This window comes from Amblyraja radiata, chromosome 1 (assembly GCF_010909765.2).
Source record: "Amblyraja radiata isolate CabotCenter1 chromosome 1, sAmbRad1.1.pri, whole genome shotgun sequence".
NCBI classification, from domain to species: Eukaryota; Metazoa; Chordata; class Chondrichthyes; order Rajiformes; family Rajidae; genus Amblyraja; species Amblyraja radiata.
This window is the reverse complement of record NC_045956.1, coordinates 74,888,475-74,907,877: the sequence shown is the minus strand read 5'-3', so window position 1 is coordinate 74,907,877 and position 19,403 is coordinate 74,888,475. Positions and strand designations below refer to the sequence as shown.

Here is a 19,403-nt window from a genome sequence, read left to right as displayed (position 1 = left end):
GGCTCCTACAGCCTGTCTGTCTTTTTTTTATTTTTGTCTAGTTAAATGTAGTGTTTGTGTTTTTTTTAAGCTTGGTTTTAAATGTGTATATGTGGGGGGCGGGGGGGGGGGAAGGGGAAACCGTTTTAAATCTCTTCCCTGTACGGGAGACCCGACCTTTTCCCTGTCGGGTCTCCGTTGTCGTTGGGGCCTAGCACCGTGGAGCGGCCTCCAGCCTGAACGACCAGGGGGCTCGGGAGACTGTGGAGCTGCGGACTACTCACCATCGTGGGGCTGGCCGGCCTCAGAGCGTGGGGAGCGGTGGTGACTCGCTGCTGCGACTCGACTCCTGGGGCTCGGAGGCTCCAGCAACGCAGCCGCAGGTCCGGTGGACTGGGACATCGGGAGCTCGCGGGTCCGGGTGGAGAGAGAGAGACCGCTTCCCGGAGCTCCCGCAACGCGACTTCTCCAGCCCATGTCGCGGGGTTGGAACGACCTGGAGCGGGGTCATACATCACCCGGCACGGCTTCATGGCCGTGGGACTCACCATCGCACGCTGGGGCTCCGACCTTGTACTTTCAGACCGGGAGCGGGGCCGTAAATCGCCCCGCGCGGCCTAAAATGGCCGTGGGACTTATCATCACCCGCCTGGGGCTTGGACATCGGGAGAGACATGGAGAGCAGGGGAGAGAAAAGACTTTTGCCTTCCATCACAGTGGGTTCACTGTGATGGATGTTTGTGTGAACTTAATTGTGTGTATGTCTGTAGGACATTGTCTTTGTTTGTATGGCTGTGGAAACAAAATTTCGTTTGAGTCTCACTGGGGCTCAAATGACAATAAATTGTATTGTATTGTTGTATTGTTGTATAGAAAGCCCCCTGCCACCAATATTGGAATTGGTGGAGAGGTTGAATATTGCATTGGGGGACCAGCCCTCCCGTGTGATGCTGGGACCCAACGGGTCCCACTTAGTCTAGTATAGCTTATACACTCACGAGTGTGTGGCCAAATTCTGCTCTAACTCCACGTACAACTTTGCACTGTGGTCGACCGGACCTTGAATAATGACGAGACAGATTACCGGAAAGAGATAGGGGGCATAGTAACATGGTGTCAAGACAATAATCTCTCCCTCAATGACAACAAGAAGAAGGAGATAGTTATTGCCTTCAGGTAATGAGGTGGGTACAGGCTGAAATGGAGATTGTCGCGAGCTTCGAGTTCCTTGGCATAAATATCACCAACAATTTGCCCTGGACCAATCACATTGACTAATAAACCAATACCAGTGTCAAATACCAATTAGACCCACAGATTTCCACTTTTTATTTACAATCTTGCTAATAATACTTTTAATTATATCCAGACAAATGTTAAATGTAACTATGTACAAGGGTCATAAATGGAAAGCAATTAGGAAATTGGTTTATATAGAAATATTTAACTTTCGTTGTAAGTAAACCCATGAAAGATATAAAATCAATACTGTTTTCATTGGCTGTACAGTAAAATAATTAAAAAAAACATTGGTTCCCAACAAAGACCCTGCAATGTTATGAACTGTTGTAAACTGGGGATCAGCATTACTTATACATGTGCTTAAAATACAGTTGCAGTTGTGAATTGTCAACTATTACCATAGTTTAAGATTTGCATTATACATAACGATTTAGTAAGTTTGTATTATAATTATAATCTATAATAAATCCAGTAAGTACAAAATATTCAGCTTCTGACATTTTTTTTCTCCTGAATATTGTTCTTGGACCACATTCTTTGAGGTTGAAATAATAAAAAAAAGTACACATTTGCTTCTAGAATAAGGCAGGAATGTTGGTGAATGCTGGTTTCACGTTCCTGTTGGAAGGACACAATACCAATTGTTTGAACCATTTCAGAAATGGATTTCATGTCTTTGCCATTTTTTCCTCCTGCTCATGGAGTTGAGTGAGAACGTGCAGAATGACTTGATAGCAGAATATGTACTGGCTCTACACAGTAAAAAAAAGTATCTTTAGAAGGTACATATTATTGAATAGAGAGTTATTACTGAGTATAACAAAGTAACTGAGGTTACCATCACAATAGCACAGAGGAGGACTGCATTCACACAAGCAATAAAGAGATTAATTAAACAGCTCCATTGAAGATATTCAAGATACTGCAAATTAGTGACTTAATAAACGACTCAACTAAGGTCGAAAATTATTTTTTAACATAGATTTGAATCAAGCTGGAATTCCTCCCCATGCCTTATTCTTGATAATGATCAATAATGTCCATTCTCCAAAGTATTGACTTTCCAATATTGCATGGTTCTTGGTTTCCTACTGTAACTGTGTGGGGATTTGTACCAGACATAAAATTACAACCTCAAGAATGTATTTTGTGTTACTTTCCCATTTCATAAAACATGGTACAAATGCAGTGCTGTAAAAACCCAGGGCACAATTCTGCTGTACACTTCCTGAACACATGCAGTGAAGTTCTTTCAACTTTCAAGAGATTTCACCAATTCACAAGGCAATAAAATACAGGTATCCTTTTGTTTTACAAGCTTCATTTTATGGATTTTCACTAATGAGCATAAGACCCTATAGCACATGAGTCCTTGATGTGGACAATTGAAATCTCTGTTGAGAGGCGGGTCTTCTTTACTCAGCCGTGTCATCAATGATTGTAGCTCACCATTCACCTGCCTTAAGAGTGTGTAAATGGGGAAGAGAATGGGAAGTGGTGGGGGAGTGGGAACAAGAACAGAAGTGGTGTAAGGGAAAGGGAACGGCTGGGCAAGCAAGGGATAGAGAAAGAGAGTTGTGGGAAAAGAGGTGGTTGGCATAACCTAGCAGGAGAGGAGGTCAGGGTGAAGGTGAGTAGCGACGAGAGAGCATGGGTGGTGGAGGAAGTGTGGGTGGGGGCGAGTGGGAGGGAGAGTGTGTTGGAGGGGGTAGAAAGGGTTGGCGGGGGTGAGAGGGGATGAGCAGAAGGGATCGAGAGTGGGTCAGGGCGAGCAGGAGGGGGAGAGTGTTGGAAGGCGGGGAAAGGGTTGGTTGGGAGAGGGTGGGTTGGTGGGGGTGAGCAGCTGAGGCGAGAGGGTGGGCGGGGGCGAACACGAGGGAGAGAGTGTTAGAGGTGGAGAGGGTGTTGGAGGGGGGAGAGGAGTTGGTGGGAAGGAAGAAGTTGTTGGAGGGGGAGGGAGGGTTGTTGAGGTCAACAGGGGAGGAGAGAGGGTGGGCATGAGCAGTAGGGTGTGGGTGGGTAACTGGGTGGAACAAAGGGCGTGCTGTTCATGTCTGGGCAGATACTTTGAATGTTTTGTGGTAAATATCCGAAAGTGCACACAATGTACATTTTTATCACATTTTTAAAATTTAATTGTCATTATTTTGTTCTTTCAGATAAATACGCTGAGTACTTAGGTATGTTTGACTGATCTTGAGGTCTGATATGCAACCATTTCACATTGAAACTAATGAGTTTTCATTTAGTGTACTGTGTTCCCACAACATAACCTCGTGATAAGTTGTGAGATTTTGATCTGTTCTGAACCAGCTCACTAACTCAGCAATGGAGCAAGGATATTGTTGCTGAAATCTTACCTCAGTCTGGATCATCCCATGCCGTTGGTTTCTCATAGTCTTAACAATATAGGAAATATCAAACTGTTGGCAAAGCAAAAGAAAAAAATAGAAACTCTGATCAAGGCAATAAACAAAGTTGCAATTTTGCTGAAGATTTCAGTACCGACCAATTCAGCATGTTTATAATCAGACTTTCACAACTCTCTTCTCGCTGAAGAGACGAGGAACTGCAGATGCTGGAATCTTGAGCAAAACAAATAAGTGCTGGAGTAACTCAGCAGGTTAGGCAACATCCGTGGAGGGAATGAACAGGTGACATTTTGAGTCGGGATGCAAAAGTTTGCTTATCCATTCTCTCCACAGATGCTATCTTCTCTGAGATAGCTTTCAGTATTTCTCCCAAGCGCCACCTTCTTCCTGGAACTCGTAAACCTACAAGTAATGGAGATTGCAGAGATTTTGCATCTGAATCAGTTACTGTGTTCTGTGGCCAGTCTATGCACCTAAAAAAAATGACACAAAGTACTGCAGTAACTCACCTGGTCAGGCAGCATCTCTGGTGAACATGGCAAGGTGACATTTTGTGTTGGAACCCTTCATCAAGTAGGTGACATTTCGACCCGAAACATCACCTATCCATGTTCTCCAGAGAAGCTGCCTGATCCGCTGAGTTACTCCAGTGCTTTGTGTCTTTTTTTTGTAAACCAACATCTGCAGTATCAAAGCAAAACACTTGGGTAGTGATTCCAGATTTACTTGTGTCAAGAGGCTCCTTGCTGTGTATTGTTTTAGTAGAGAATGGTTACACAGCTACATCCTATGATTTCAAAATCCATCTCCGCTTGTTACTGTCAATACATTCTGTGGAAGTGGCTTGTTAGCTAAATAAGTTCCTTTTAGCATCTAAACATTTTAGTTTGTTTATTAATTTGTGTTAATACTTTTCAATTTTAGATCCCATTTATATTTATTAGGAGAGTATCGAATTCAAAGGAGGGACAATTGATGGTAACTGGAATTTTCGTCATCTATGTGAAGTTTGTACCCCTATCCTGAGTGGATAATAGGCACTTAATGTAGTTCATGGTTTCAAAATTATTCAATATCATGGCATACAAATAGCTAGCTCTGATGAGGTTCCTTTAACAATTTTATTTCAATCGATGAAGTTGCAGGCACAGTGCAGTAATCTGGGAGGGATTTGAAAACAAGGATTTAAATTTAAACAAGAATTTAAAAAATATATTCAAACTAGGACTTGCTATCTTTTGTTTTATGATACAATCAAAGTTTTCTGAAGGATTGAAGTTTCAACTGCGACATAATAAAAAACCTTGAACCTACACATGCTGAGGGAAGAGTATATATGATTCACCTAACTATTGCCATGATTAGATTCAGAACCAAATGGAAGAACCATTAGCAGGGTAAAAAATGATAGTGGCTGTGTGTTAAATAATGAACTAGCTTTATATTGATGGCTGTTTTTGTGGGAGAGGGAAAAGAGAAAGAAAAGAGATAATATACATTTTTCTCTTATGAAGAAAGGGTAAAGATTTAACAAATGTCAAGTATTTTAATATATTTTGCATATTGGAGGATCATACATACAGATTTCATTGCTCAATTAGGCCTGAATCCATCCTATTCAGAGCTCTTAATTGTTAAACTATACCTTCAACATGACCAACTGTTTAGAATTATAGCTTTTTACATATCCTTGCAAGTAGAGTCTGGGGCAACATTTAATCAATTGATTGAATTGAATTGAATTGAATTGAATACCTTTATTGTCATTCAGACCTTACGTTCTGAACGAAATTTCGTGCCTAGTCATACATACAATAAAAAACAACAATAAACACAAATTAACATCCACCACAGTGTATCCTCCAAGCACCTCCTCACTGCGGTGGAGGCAAAAATCTTAGGGTTACTGTCTCTTCCCTCCTCTTCTCCCTCTGCGCTGAGGCGATTCCCCACCGGGTGATGGCACAAACAGTCCCGCGGCTCACCGAACCCCGCGAACGGGCCGGTTCAAACACCGCGGCCCGGGGGTGGTCGAAGCTTCCGCCCTCCAGTCCAGCGGACGCAGCCGCTGGCCCGCGGCTGAACCCAGGACTCAGGTCGCCGCCGCCAGAACGCTGTCCCAGCCACCGGTGCACCGTTCCAGCCCCGAGCAGGATTGCCCTCACGTGAGTGCCGCTCCTCCCTTGAGCTGGGCCATTCTGACGGGAGTGCCGTTCCACCCTCGGGCTGGGCCACTCCGACGGGAGTGCCGTTCCACCCTCGAGCTGGGCCACTCCGACGGGAGTGCCGTTCCACCCTCGGGCTGGGCCACTCCGACGGGAGTGCCGTTCCACCCTGGGGCTGGGCCACTCCGACGGGAGTGCCGTTCCACCCTTGAGCTGGGCCACTCCGACGGGAGTGCCGTTCCACCTCGGGCTGGGCCACTCCGACGGGAGTGCCGTTCCACCCTCGGGCTGGGCCACTCCGACGGGAGTGCCGTTCCACCTCGAGCTGGGCCACTCCGACGGGAGCGTCACAGCCCCTCACGAGAGAGTCTCAGCCCCTCTTCAGGCCGCCCTCACGGGAGCGAGCCCAGTGCAAGTCCTGACAGGCTCTGCCTCCGGAGCCTCGAGGTCGCCAGCTCCGCCATTAGGCCACAGCGCAGACGGAGGCAGAGAAGGGGGACACGACAAAAAGTCGTATTCCCCCGAAGGGAGAGACAGCAAGCCCCGTTTCAACCCCCCACCCCCCCCCCCCACATAAACACAGCTTAAAAACCAAAATCGTAACTACACAAAACGAAAAAAACAACACAAAAAAGTAAAGACAAACGGACTGCAGGCGAGCCGCAGCCGTTCCCAGCGCCGCCACTTCCGGAATGAAGGTAAATTAGTCCCATATATATGCCTTGTGCTAGAAGCCTTGCGGTTGCTGGGTATGTGATCCACTGAACCACATGCAACCTGCATTGCCAAGGCCTCTGGCAAACGTCTAGCAGATGAGAGAGCCCCAGGGGTTAGTTCTTGTCATAACATGCTGTGCAGTTCCAGATAATCCAAACAACATTTTGTTTGCAGACGTGGTGCTAATTAAATACAGAAAATACACTTTTTAACCCAAAATAAAAACTAGCCTGCAATTTTTGTTTCTCCTGGAAAACTCCATTGGTTTATCTTCAATTACTAGTCAATCAGCAGCTCCCTGAAATAATTCCAACCCTTGCTTTGGACAAGACAGCAAATGTGTAAATGTAGGATTACTTGGATTTATTTCTAATTCACCTGAAAAGTAATGAATTTCTCAGGTGTTTATAATCATTATCTGTAAAGTTTGCCCCATCTACAAGAAAGTATGCTACATATCACTTGGTAAAGAGCAACAGACAGAATATCGTTAACAAACAAAACTTGCAGGCACATGTAACTCATTGCAATCATAACAACAGGACATATTGGCAGATAGAATTCTTAATCTTGTGTAAAAATAATTGATGTAATTTAAACCTATGAAGCTCATCTCCTCGACAGGGTTAAGGAAAAGGCATTTCTTTTTACCTTTACATTTATCAAAATCAAGTGAAAAATCCTTGACATGGTTCAGATTAATGAACTGCTTGGAAAGAGAACCCCAAAAAATCTGTTAAGAATCCTGATTAATGGTAAGGATGTCCAGAGTATAACAGGCGTGTGCCTGCCTGCAGAAACTAAGGCCTGTCCCACTTAGGCGTCATTTGCGCGTCATTTACGTGACATCATTTACACGTCACGCGCGTTTGCGCGCGGCACCACAGGATTTTGGGATTCACAAAATCTTCGCCCGCCACCTGCGTGACGTGCAAATGACGCCCAACTGGGACAGGCCCTTAAGTGAAACCAATAAGGGGTAAACAGCAGAATATCAAAGAGAGATGTTCAATTTACTTTGTAACTTTGTCTGCACGATTTATGTGGCAACTATTGCATACCTCGAGTATGCAAGCAAAGATTTCACTGCGACTTGACACATGTGACAAAAAAGTATTATTCCATTAATTAATTAATTAAGAATTTAATGCAGGACGTACCCAATATTTGATACTCCAGGGGTAAATATTTTAGAGACACAACATTGAAACAGGCCTTTCAGGTCACCGAGTCAGCGCCGACCAGTGATCACCCTGTACACTAGCACTATTCCACACACTAGAGACAATTTCACAACTTACCAAAGCCAATTAACCTATAAACCTGTACGTCTTTGGAGTGTGGAAGGAAACTGGGGCACTTGGAGAAAGCACGCTCAGTCACAGGGAGAAGGTACACATTCCATACAGACAGCACCCATAGACAGGATTGAACCTGGGTCTCTAGCTCTGTAAGGCAGCAACTCTATCTCTGCGCCACTGTACCACCCCCTGTACTTGTCAGAAAACTTAGCAATGGATGACAGATATGAGGGACTCGGCAAAATGGAATAGAAATTAGAAAGGACTATAACATATCCTGATAACTGTAAAAAATGTATAGTTTAAGTTAGGTGTATAAAAAAAAAAAAGGAAAGGGTATCAAAATAAACAAAAGATTTAGTGACGAGGCCCTTTTTCTAATAATAGTAAAATTGTAATTGAAATGCGGAAAAATGTGAACATGATCAGTAATCACTTTGCATTGCTCGGCACTCCAGAAATCCTAATAATGAATCAGCAACGGAGAGGGGTTAAAAACAACACGTGCAAGAAAAACAACATGAAGACAAAATGACAAAGATTTTAGTCACAACTCAACTCACAATTTTAAGGTAGGTGTAAATCCTATTGATGCCACAAGTATAATTTTTCAAAACTCACTTGTCCTTTTCAATTGGAAAAATATGCAAAATGTTTGACTTTGTCAATTCATAATCTAACAAGTAAGATTTTCTGTTAAACAAAGACCTTCATCGATATAGGGCAGTATATATGTTTAAGAAGGAACTGCAGATGCTAGAAAATCGAAGGTAGACAAAAATGCTGGAGAAACTCAGCGGGTGAGGCAGCATCTATGGAGCGAAGGAAATAGGCAACGTTTCGGGTCAAGACCCTTCTTCAGACTCAGTATATAGTTTAGTTTAGAGATACAGCACATAAACAGGTCCTTCGGCCCACATTGACTACTCCGACATTTATGATCACCATGAGTTCTAACCTACACACTAGGGACAATTTTACAGAAGCCAATTAACCTACAAATCTGCATGTCTTTGAAATGTGGGAGGAAACTGGAGCACCCAGAGAAAACCCACGTGGTCACAAGGAGAAGACACACAGTCCATACAGGCAACACATGCAGTTAGGATCGAATATGGTCTCTGGTGCTGTAAGACAGCAACACAACCACTGCACCACCGTGCCGCCCATTGTACAGGTCTGCCATGATCTCTGAAGAGTGAAGTAGACTCCAGGTGTTAAATGACATTCCTACTCTTTATATGTCCAAACAGGTGTGATCCTTACAGTAAAACAGTTTATTGATCAGAACTGAATTTCTATTAGTTTTTATTGAATAGAAACTTATTGTAACCAAAGCATCTGAAGAAAACCCATCAGTCACAGGGAGAACCAGATGAGGAGGAGAGGGAGATGATGGGCAGATGGAGCCAGGTGGGGGAGATGAAGGGATGGAGTTGGGAGAGAAAGTCTGGGGGTAATAACTAGAGGGAGATAAAAGGGGGAAAGAGAAAGGGGCAGTCGGAGCCAAGTATGGCAAGTGGAGGGGGACATTAGAGATAAATGCTGTAAGGTGACAACTGGAGACACAAGAGACTGCAGCTGCTGGGTTCTGATGAGTAAGGAAGATGAAAGGTGAACTTGATGAGAGAGGAAGGATGGTCAGCATGAACCCGATGGGCCGAAGAGATGTAACTAGTTGGGGAGGGGGAACAAAACTGGGTAGCAGGGGGTGGGAATGGTTGGAAAAAGGCGTATGAGGGAACATGGGTGAATCAGAAGTAGAGAGAAAGGATCACAGAGGGCATGGGCTTCCTAATTGGAAAATGTAATTTACATCTACAGGTTGTAGGCTACCCACATGAAATCTGAGGTGCTGTTCTTCTACTTTGAGTTTGGCCTCACCAGGGCAATAGAGAAGGCCAAGGACAGACAGATCACTGTGGGTGTGGGAAGGGGAATTGAAATGATTTGTGATCAGGAGCTCAATATGGTCACTGTGGACAGAGCACAGCTACTCTGGAAAAAATTATATTTGGATATTGAGTATTGACAGACGTCTGAGCTACAGTATTGCTTTTAGGATTGCAACCATTGTAACAATATCATCATGAATTGACCGATATAATTTCCATGGTAATCCAAGTCCAATTGCCCAGAAACAGAGGAAACCCAAGTGGTCACAGGGAGAATGTGCAAACTTCACACACACAGCACCCAAAGTCAGGATTGAATATGGGTGCCTGCCAGATGAGAGGCTTAACGTACTTTTATTGGATTGTTTTTCATACAAGAACCCCCCTCCCCCATTTGTATTTTGATCCAGTCCTTATACTTTATCAATAACCCAGTACAATCTCATAACAAATCAAAAATTCCCTTCACAATTATTCAAAATAGACATTTTATCATTTTAATTTTGCCTATTATCTTCTTTAAAACTAAATACTTTATAATTCTCACGCAAAATTAATGATTACTTTTCAAAGGTAAATTGATGAAAAACAAAAGCTTTTGCTGTGGCAGTCTGGTTGATATCTTCATATCCCCAGGGTGGGTAAGAATAGTTTTGTACAAAGAAATACTTACATCAAGACCTTTACTGATGAATTTCAGCACTGCATCTACACAAATGAGGGCGCCAGAACGACCAATCCCTGCACTGCAGTGGGCAATTAAGGGGCCAGAATTGTCAATGCATCTCAAGGCGGTGAGAAAGTCAACTAATTGTTTCGGTTGGTCTGGTGTCCCGTGGTCTGGCCAGGCAGTGAAGTTCAAATGGGTGACATGTCGTGACTCACCGCTCTGTGTAAATAAAGGAATGGTTCCAATATTAGAATTGAAACTGTAGCGCAATCACCACCTGGAAGAAATCCCCAAGCAATAAATATAATCAAATGAAAATGTGAGAGCCAGTATTCCTTTGGACCTACAACCTAGGTGTGTTATATTTCTACTGATTTAACTGCACCAGATTTAGCAAACTGAAAGGGCCCAACAGAGGTCCATATAAGGAGATGAGGAGGGAGAAAATCAACTGTCTGGGTCAAATGGCTTCTGTTTAGAATTCAGCAGCTTGCACATTCTCAACAACATAGGTAACGAGCTGACCAATAAATTTAGTTTAGTTGAGCTTAGAGATACAGTGCGGAACCAATCCTTCGGCCCAGCGAGTCGGCACCGAGCAGCGTTCCCTGCACATTAACACTTTCCTACACACACTGGGAGCAATTCACACTTATACCAAACCAATTAACCTACATACCTGTACATCTTTGGAGTGTGGGAGGAAACCAAAAATCACAGTGAAAACTGACGCGGTCACGGGGAGAATGTACAAACTCTGTAGACAGCACCTGTAGTCGGGATCAAAGCAGGGTTTCCGACGCTGAAAGGGCTGTAAGGCAACAACTCCAGCGCTGCGCCACTGTGCCGCCCATTTGTTCCAACATCTTGTGTTGCAGTATACATCACCAAAGTTATCATTTTCCCCCTGTGTTATTCTAAAGAAGCAATTCAATATATGTCACACATTTATTTTGTACGTACCCACAAGTCATTCATCTCTATTTTCCGAACAACAAATTCTCGCCGGGCTTGTATATTCTGAAGGGTTATTTTAATTCTGTCTTTTATTAACATGGATTGGCCCTGAAGCTCCGGCCAGTATCTGTGACAATTCACTTTTCCTCCTTCGACTTCCAGGGTCATCATGGCAATGACATTACTTTTCTGTTCCCAAACCATTTGCCAGAAGTCTGCCATTGTGTGAGGTAGTGGTCCTTGGCAGGCAATGTATGTGCATTCTTCCGTATCCACAGGAATCCTTATGAAGCTGGCATTAATGTATTCACACTCTTCTCCAAGTGGAACCCGAGTGCCATCATCTATAATTGACATTAAATAAATGAATGAGTAATGATTTAACCTATTTGGATTGTCTCATGCTTCAATGTCAAGATGGACATAAGCGAATGATGTAATAGAAAATATGTAAGTAATTCATTTTTCTCATTCAGTTTTCTGAAGGATTGTCATGGTTTACTCTGAATTTAATCTTAAAAAGGTTGCTTTTATGAGTAACAGACTGGAAGGGACAAAGGAATAAAAACAGTAAATGCTGAAAACATTCAATGGGCCAGGGGACATGGTGGAAAAAAGAAGTGAATGTTTCAGGTCAAGAATCCTACATTCCTTCTGAAGAACTATATTCTAAATTAGGAGATCCATTGTTACCAAAAGTTCAGGTCTTGCGTGAATGGTACAGTATATTGTCTTTACAAAGAATGGGTGGTCTAAATATGTTCGCGTTCAAGCTAGTTAATTGTTCACAATTTGACAGGTGCACTTAAATTCCAATAATTCACTGTCCAACGTTTTGGCATTTGGCACACCAGGTGCTATTAGCAATTGCCATTCGCTAGGGCCCCTGTTTCCATGTTCCCTTCCCACTTGTTCTCTGACAACTCACTGCGTCCCCAGCCACTTGCTGGGCCCCACGTTCATGTAGTCCCTTGTTTGGGGTCCAGTTCTCATGCTTCCTGTCCATACACAAGGGCCCTGGTTCACATGTTCCATTCCATTCACTGGTGCTCTCGTTCCCACATTCGAACCCGTTCACCAGGTTCCTGTGCTCCCTTTCCACCCATTTGTTCTAAAGACAGTGCCTGCCTTCTGTGCTCCCTTAAAACTTACAGGGTTCAGTTAAAATGTTCAAATGGATTTTACCTTTTCAGTTAAAATGTTACTGTGTTTCATCTTTTAAAACTTTTAGAATGTTGAAATATTAATATAAATAACATCCAAAGGTATGGAAAACCTGCTAGATCTACTATGAAGTCTCAAAAGTACCAGATTAACTATATTAGAGGCAATGTTGGTACATTTGACTTGTTAGTGTCACCTTTGATCTGAATTATGTTGTTAATGTGACAATTGAAGGACTATTCATGAATATAAATAAATGATGAAAGCTTGCTTCTTTGTACTTACAAGGTAATATATTTTTATATCGGTTCTTCCTCCGGTTTTCATTTGTTTGTGCAATTAAACATTCATCTAAAGGTGTCAGGTTCTGCAGATTCTATTGAAATATATAATTTTAGATTAATAATGCATAAGGTTATTTTATAAAACTCTGCCTTATACCTTGACTTACAAGTGATTAAAACAAAACCAAACTGTGAATGTAGGTTTCTCGCTACCGCAGTGGTATTTCTGTGCTCACAATTCCAGGGATTTGAACTCCAGTGCCATTGAAGTGGAACTTCCATGTTCCTCTTGTGACCAGGTGGGTTTCAGTCTGGGCTTAGGTTGCTTCCACATTGTGAGGGAGGCAGTGAAGAAATTTCTACTTTACTGAGTTCCAAATATCTTTCCCCATATTCTGAGTTCCCTCATTCTATGCAGTGTCAAAGAGTAAATGCCACAATCGTAATTTCTTCCATCACCACCGCTGGTGGAAGAAAACTTGTGTAAAACTCTGTGTAAAAAAACTTGCCCCACACATATAACCATATAACAATTACAGCACGGAAACAGGCCATCTCGGCCCTACAAGTCCGTGCCGAACAACTTTTTTCCCTTAGTCCCACCTGCCTGCACTCATACCATAACCCTCCATTCCCCTCTCATCCATATGCCTATCCAATTTATTTTTAAATGATACCAACGAACCTGCCGCCACCACTTCCACTGGAAGCTCATTCCACACCGCTACCACTCTCTGAGTAAAGAAGTTCCCCCTCATGTTACCCCTAAACTTCTGTCCCTTAATTCTGAAGTCATGTCCTCTTGTTTGAACACCCATTTCCTTTAAACACCCATTCTGACCATAAAGCTATGTCCACCATCTTTGACATTTTCACCCATGGGAAGAAAAGATTCTGACACCAGCATCTGCAGTTCCTTCCTACATATTCTTTCCCTTGTTACCCTTTTTCTTTGTTCACTTGAAGAATCATATATAATTCTTCTTTGCCTGTTAAAGTTATCCCCTGTCCTCTTTATGCCTTCCTGATTTCCCTCTTGTGCATCCCTTATATACTCCTCAAATGGTATGCTTAATTTGAATAAATATATGCCTCATTTTTTTTCTGACCCGAGCCTCACTATCCCTCATCAATGAAGGTTCCCTAATCCTGCAAGCATTGCCATCTGATGGGAACATGCGAGCCCTAAACTCCCCCAATATCTATCTATCTATTTTCTATCTATACATTACTAAAACTCTCATCTTGTTTGTTTGGATGTCTGCCTGTGAGTGAGTGAGTGAGATCCTGAAATTATGCCAAAACGGTACAATTTTCCACCACCTTACTCACAATTGTTCTGTGATGCGTTTTCAACAAGTTTCGATCAGATTTATGTTACATTTCACAAGTTATTATAATTTTTAACTTTACAAAATACAGTTTGAGAAAGAATGACTTGAACACTGTAGTGGCAGTTGCAGCTATGACATCACAATGGGATCGCATTTACATAAACTGCCCATCAACAGTGTTCCACCCAGTGCAATGATAGATTTGTTACATTGTTGTAAGGAGAAGGAGGGAGTGGGGGAGGAGAAATGTTATTTAAACATTGTGTTGAGTTGGAGAGTGCGATAGACAATAGACAATAGGTGCAGGAGTAGGCCATTCAGCCCTTCGAGCCAGCACCACCATTCAATGTGATTATGGCTGATCATCCCCAATCAGTACCCCGTTCCTGCCTTCTCCCCATATCCCCTGACTCCGCTATCTTTAAGAGATAGGGGAGAGGTGAGCAGTGGGGGAGCGGAGAGAGGGGAGAGGAGAGAGGAGAGAGAAGGAGGAGGGTGAAGAGGAAGGTGAGAGAGGGTTGGGGAATGAGGGGAAATGAGCCGAGCCTGCGCAGTAGGGGGATATGGGCGAGTGGTGGAATATTGCGTTGGGTGAACGGGTTGTGTTGAGGGAACGGGTGAGTGGTGGAAACGGGTTGCGTTGGGGGAATGGGTGAGTGGTGAAATATTGCGTTGGGGGAACGGGGCAGAATGTGTCTATTGGTTCTAAAATGTTTGCAAAAAGTGTCTCTTTTGGTTCTACAATGCTTGCAGAATGTGTATTTTTTGGTTCTAAAATGTTTTTTTAGGTTCTCCCCTCCCCCTTTCCTCTCCCCCCCTCTCCTCTCCCCCCCCTCTCCCCCTCTCCTCTCCCCGCCTCTCCTCTCCCCCCACTCCCCCCCTCCTCCCCCCCCTTTCCACCCCTCCATTTCCTCTCCCCCCTTTCCTCTCCTCTCCTCCCCCTCCTCTCCCCCTCTCCTCTCTCCCCCCTCCCCCCCTCTCTCTCTCCCCTCTTTTTCTCCCCCCCTCCCCTCCCCCACCATTCCTCCGCTAAACCCCCTCCCCTCCACACCCTACCCCCTTCCCTCCACCCTCCCCCCTCCCTGCTGCCCACTTCTCCCTCTCCCCTCTCAGCACACCCTCTCTCTCCCTCTCTCTCCCCCTCCCCCCCTCTCCCTCTCTATCTCCCCTCCTCCCCTCCAGCCCCTCCCCCACCCTCCCTCCCTCCCCTAAACCCCCTCACTTCCACATCCCCTACCCTCTTCCCTCCACCCTCCCCCTCCCTCCCCCTCCCTGCTCCCCACCTCACCCCCCTCTCAGCACCCCCTCTCTCTCCCCCTCACTCTCACCCTCTCTCTCCTCCCCTCCTTTCCCCCCTCACCCACCCTCCCTCTTCTCCTCTCCATCCCCCCTCTCCCTCTTGCCCCTCTCTCTGTGTCTCTGTCTCTCTCTTTGTCTCTGCCCCTTCTCTCTCTGCCCTCACTCTCTACCCCCCCCCCCCCTCGAGGTGTGACTGCAAGTTGGGGGCTATGCGTCAGTAGATAGGGTGTTTATGGGGTAAAAGGAGCAAATTAATAACATTAATATAATATCAAGGGGGGTAATTAGCATGAGTGCGGGGGGGGGGGATAGTTAGTGTGTGTGACTCTGCATGCCGCCTCCCCCCTCCCACAACCGCACGTTGGGGGAACAGACCCAATGGGTCTGCATTTGGTCTAGTCTATATTACTAAATCTCTGTTCTTGACCGCTTTTGGCCTTCTGTGCTGCGATTTCCGAGAGAACGCCGCTACTTACGGCCGTCATTTTTGGCCACCTTGCTCAGAGCCCCCCTCCGCCGCATGTGTGCCGAGGATTTTTCCCGTCGATGAAAAATGACAGATATATTAATGTTTTTACACAATTCCCCATTCTCTCTGCTGCCCCTGCTGGAGGGAGGGGGAGGGACTATAAAACCAGGAAGTGGTGTGCCTCAATCAGTCTCTGCAAGTGGTGTGCCTCAATCAGTCTCTGCAAGTGGTGTGCCTCAATCACTCTGCAACATGGAGGGCACGCTGAGCTCTGAATGACACTGAACACATTTCTTCACACCTGTGAGTAGATACCCTTAATGTGGTTTGAAAATAAAATATGGTTAGTTTGAAATAAAAAAGCAATGCCTGCAAATGTTTGTTTGGGGGGTTTGGGTTCCTCTCCTCTCCCCCCCCCCTCTCCTCTCCTCTCACCCCCCTCTCCTCTCCTCTCCCCCCCCCCCCTCTCCTCCCCTCTCCTCCTCTCCCCCCCCCTCTCCTCCCCTCTCCTCCACTCCCCCCCCTCTCCTCTCCCCCATCTCCTCTCACCCCATCTCCTCTCCCCCCCCTCTTTCTCCCCTCTTTATCACCCCCTCCCCTCCCCCACCATTCCTCCCCTAAACCCCCTCCCCTCCACACACCCCTACACCCTTCCCTCCACCCTCCCTCCCCCTCACTGCTCCCCACCTCTCCCCTCTCAGCACACCCTCTCTCTCCCCTCTTTCCTCTCCCCCTCTCTCCTCCCCCTCTCTCTCCTCCCCCCTCTCTCTCCCCTCCTCCCCTCCATCCCCACCCTCACTCCCCTAAACCCCCTCCCCTCCACACCCCCTACACTCTTCCCTCCTCCCTCCCCCTCCCTGCTCCCCACCCTCTCAGCACCCCCTCTCTCTCCCCCTAACTTTCACCCTCTCTCTCTCCTCCCCCACCTTTCCCCCCTCACCACCCTTCCTCTTCTCCTCCTCTCCCCCCTCTCTCCTCTCCCCCCTCTCCTCACCTCTCCCCCCCTCTCCTCACCTCTCCCCCCCTCTCCTCACCTCTCTCCCCCCCTCATCTCTCCCCCCCCTCATCTCTCCCCCCCTCTCCTCTCCCCCCCCCCTCTCCCTCCCTCTCCTCTCCCCCCCTCTCCTCTCCCCTCTTTTCCTCCCCCTCCTCCCCTCCATCCCCTCCCCCACCATCCCTCCCCTAAACCCCCCTCCCCTCCACACACCCCTACCCCCTTCCCTCCACCCTCCCTGCTCCCCACCTCTCCCCCTCCCCTCACCCCCCTCTCAGCACACCCCCTATCCCCCCTCTCTCCTCCCCCCTCTCTCCTCCCCCCTCTCTCCTCCCCCCTCTCTCCTCCCCCCCTCTCTCTCTCTCCCCTCTTTTCTCCCCCTCCTCCCCTCCATCCCGTCCCCTACCGTCCCTCCCCTAAACCCCCCTCCCCTCCACACACCCCTACCCCCCTTCCCTCCACCCTCCCTCCCCCTCCCTGCTCCCCACCTCCCCTCACCTCACCCCCCTCTCTCCCCCCCCTCTCTCCCCCCTCTCTCTCTCTCTCCCCTCCTCCCCTCATCTCCACCCTCCCCCTAAACCCCCTCCCCTCCACACCCCCTATCCTCTTCCCTCCACCCCCTCCCCCCTCTCCCCCCTCTCTCCTCCCCCTGTCTCTCTCCCCCTCCTCCCCTCCCCCACCCTCCCTCCCTCCCCTCCACACCCCCTACACTCTTCCCTCCACCCTCCCTCCTCCCTCCCCCTCCCTGCTCCCCACCCTCTCAGCACCCCCTCTCTCTCCCCCTAACTTTCACCCTCTCTCTCTCCTCCCCTCCTCCCCCACCTTTCCCCCTCACCCACCCTTCCTCTTCTCCTCCTCTCCAACCCCCCTCTCCCTCTTGCCCCTCTCTCTGTGTTTCTGTCTCTCTCTCTCTGTCTCTGCCCCTTCTCTATCTGCCCTCATTCTCTACCCCCGCCCCCCCCCCCTCCCCTCTCTAGATGTGACTGCAAGTTGGGGGATATGCGTCAGTAGATAGGTGGTTATGGGGTAAAAGCAGCAAATTAATAATATTAATATAGTATCAAGGGGGGTAATTAGCGTGAATGCGGGGGGGGGGGGGGTATAGGTAGTGTGTGTGACGCTACATGCCGCCTCCCCCCCCCCACAACCGCACGTTGGGGGAACAGACCCAATGGGTCTGCACTTGGTCTAGTATATAACTAAAAGTCTCATTTTGTATATATGTTCCCAAAATACAGCAAAAACGGTACACGATATCGCAACAATTTTAGGGGCGCCTTATGGGCTTGTCCCACTTAGGTGACTTTTTAGGTGACTGCAGGAGACTATGCAGTCGCGACATGATCGCCACAGGTTCGTGGGTGGTTGCGAGGAGTCGCCTTCGTGGTCATGAGAAGTTCCCGCATTCTGGGAACTTGTTGTGGCCTCATTATGGTCGCCGCAAATTTTTAAAAATTAGCGGCGTCCTGAATGAAGCCGCCATGGAGAGTAGCGAGAATTCTCGTGCCATAGATGGGTCGCCAGGAGGTCCTAGTGGGTTGCCAGGAGGTCGGAGGCTCTTGTAGGTTGTAGCCGGTTCTGACCGGTTAATTTCATTGACTCGTTGGGAAAGAAAATGTAAGCAGTAGTTTTCAGAACCAAAATTGACCGGTAATGTTAAATGTCCGCCGAGCTTCACAGCCGTGTATCTCTGGCTTCTTAAATGTTGTCTCCACTCCTTCTCCATGCTTCGCCCCCCTTTTTTAAAGGACTTACTGTGCACTGTGCTTTAGCTGTCTTAATTACAGCGCCAACCTTCCTGTTCATCGTGGTGTGTGTCTGTATCAACTTGACTTTGCAACGTGTGAATTTCACTCGGACAGCGCTCCCCCCGCTTGCCCTGTCCCCCGCATGCATAACGGGATGGTGAAGGAAGCGATGTGTGTGTCTGTTCCACTCTGACAGTCGCCGTTCCAGTTGCCGGTTTTTCAGGCGACTGCCGGCAACATGACAATCGCCGGCAATTGCCTGAAAAATCGCCTAAGTGGCACAGGCCCATAACTCACCATTCGCCTGCGGCGTGCAGTATCAAGTTTCGTTATATTTTACAAAGTAATTTGCTTATAAACTTTAATTAACTTTATACTCTGAACGGGATGAGTTCCAACGCAGCAGTTGCTCCCACTTGCCTGGCCGGTCAGCCACGCCTGCGCAATTGAGGGAGGGTTGCCAAGCCCGGTATCCGCGGGTGCACAGTTGGGGGAGGGTTGCCCGTATCCGCATGTGCGCAGTGTGTACTTGACTGGCCTCACAATGGGGACCAAACGGGTCTACGGGTCATCACAACGGGGACCCAATGGGTCCACGGGTCGTCTAGTCATTTTTAAAAGCCTTCCACATGCCAGACTTTCCTTTACTGAAAACAGCTTCTCCTAATGAAACTTTGCAAGCTCCTGGCTAATGCCATAAAATTCTTGTTGCCTCATTTTAGTACTTTCCCCTCCTGCTCCTCCCCCCCCCCCCCTCTCCTACCCCCCTCCATCTCCTCCCCTCTGTCTCCTCCCCCCTTCCCCCCTCCAATA

The 19,403-nt window shown here is 46.8% G+C and overlaps 1 protein-coding gene across 6 annotated transcripts in view; it reads right to left on the bottom strand.

The window, feature by feature from the left end:
- Nucleotides 1–1,273: 1,273 nt before the first annotated feature.
- The window catches only part of ptpn13 (protein tyrosine phosphatase non-receptor type 13), a 288,106-nt gene continuing 269,976 nt past the window's right edge, over nucleotides 1,274–19,403 (bottom strand). For all 6 annotated transcript variants that reach the window (XM_033024321.1, XM_033024313.1, XM_033024330.1 and 3 more), the window contains 5 exons: nucleotides 12,748–12,838; nucleotides 11,305–11,642; nucleotides 10,345–10,560; nucleotides 3,582–3,644; nucleotides 1,274–1,973 (listed from right to left, as the gene is read on the bottom strand). In XM_033024321.1, coding sequence (XP_032880212.1) covers nucleotides 1,890–1,973; nucleotides 3,582–3,644; nucleotides 10,345–10,560; nucleotides 11,305–11,642; nucleotides 12,748–12,838 — 792 coding nt within the window. In that variant the 3' untranslated portion in view covers nucleotides 1,274–1,889. The remainder of the gene's footprint in view (nucleotides 1,974–3,581; nucleotides 3,645–10,344; nucleotides 10,561–11,304; nucleotides 11,643–12,747; nucleotides 12,839–19,403) is intronic.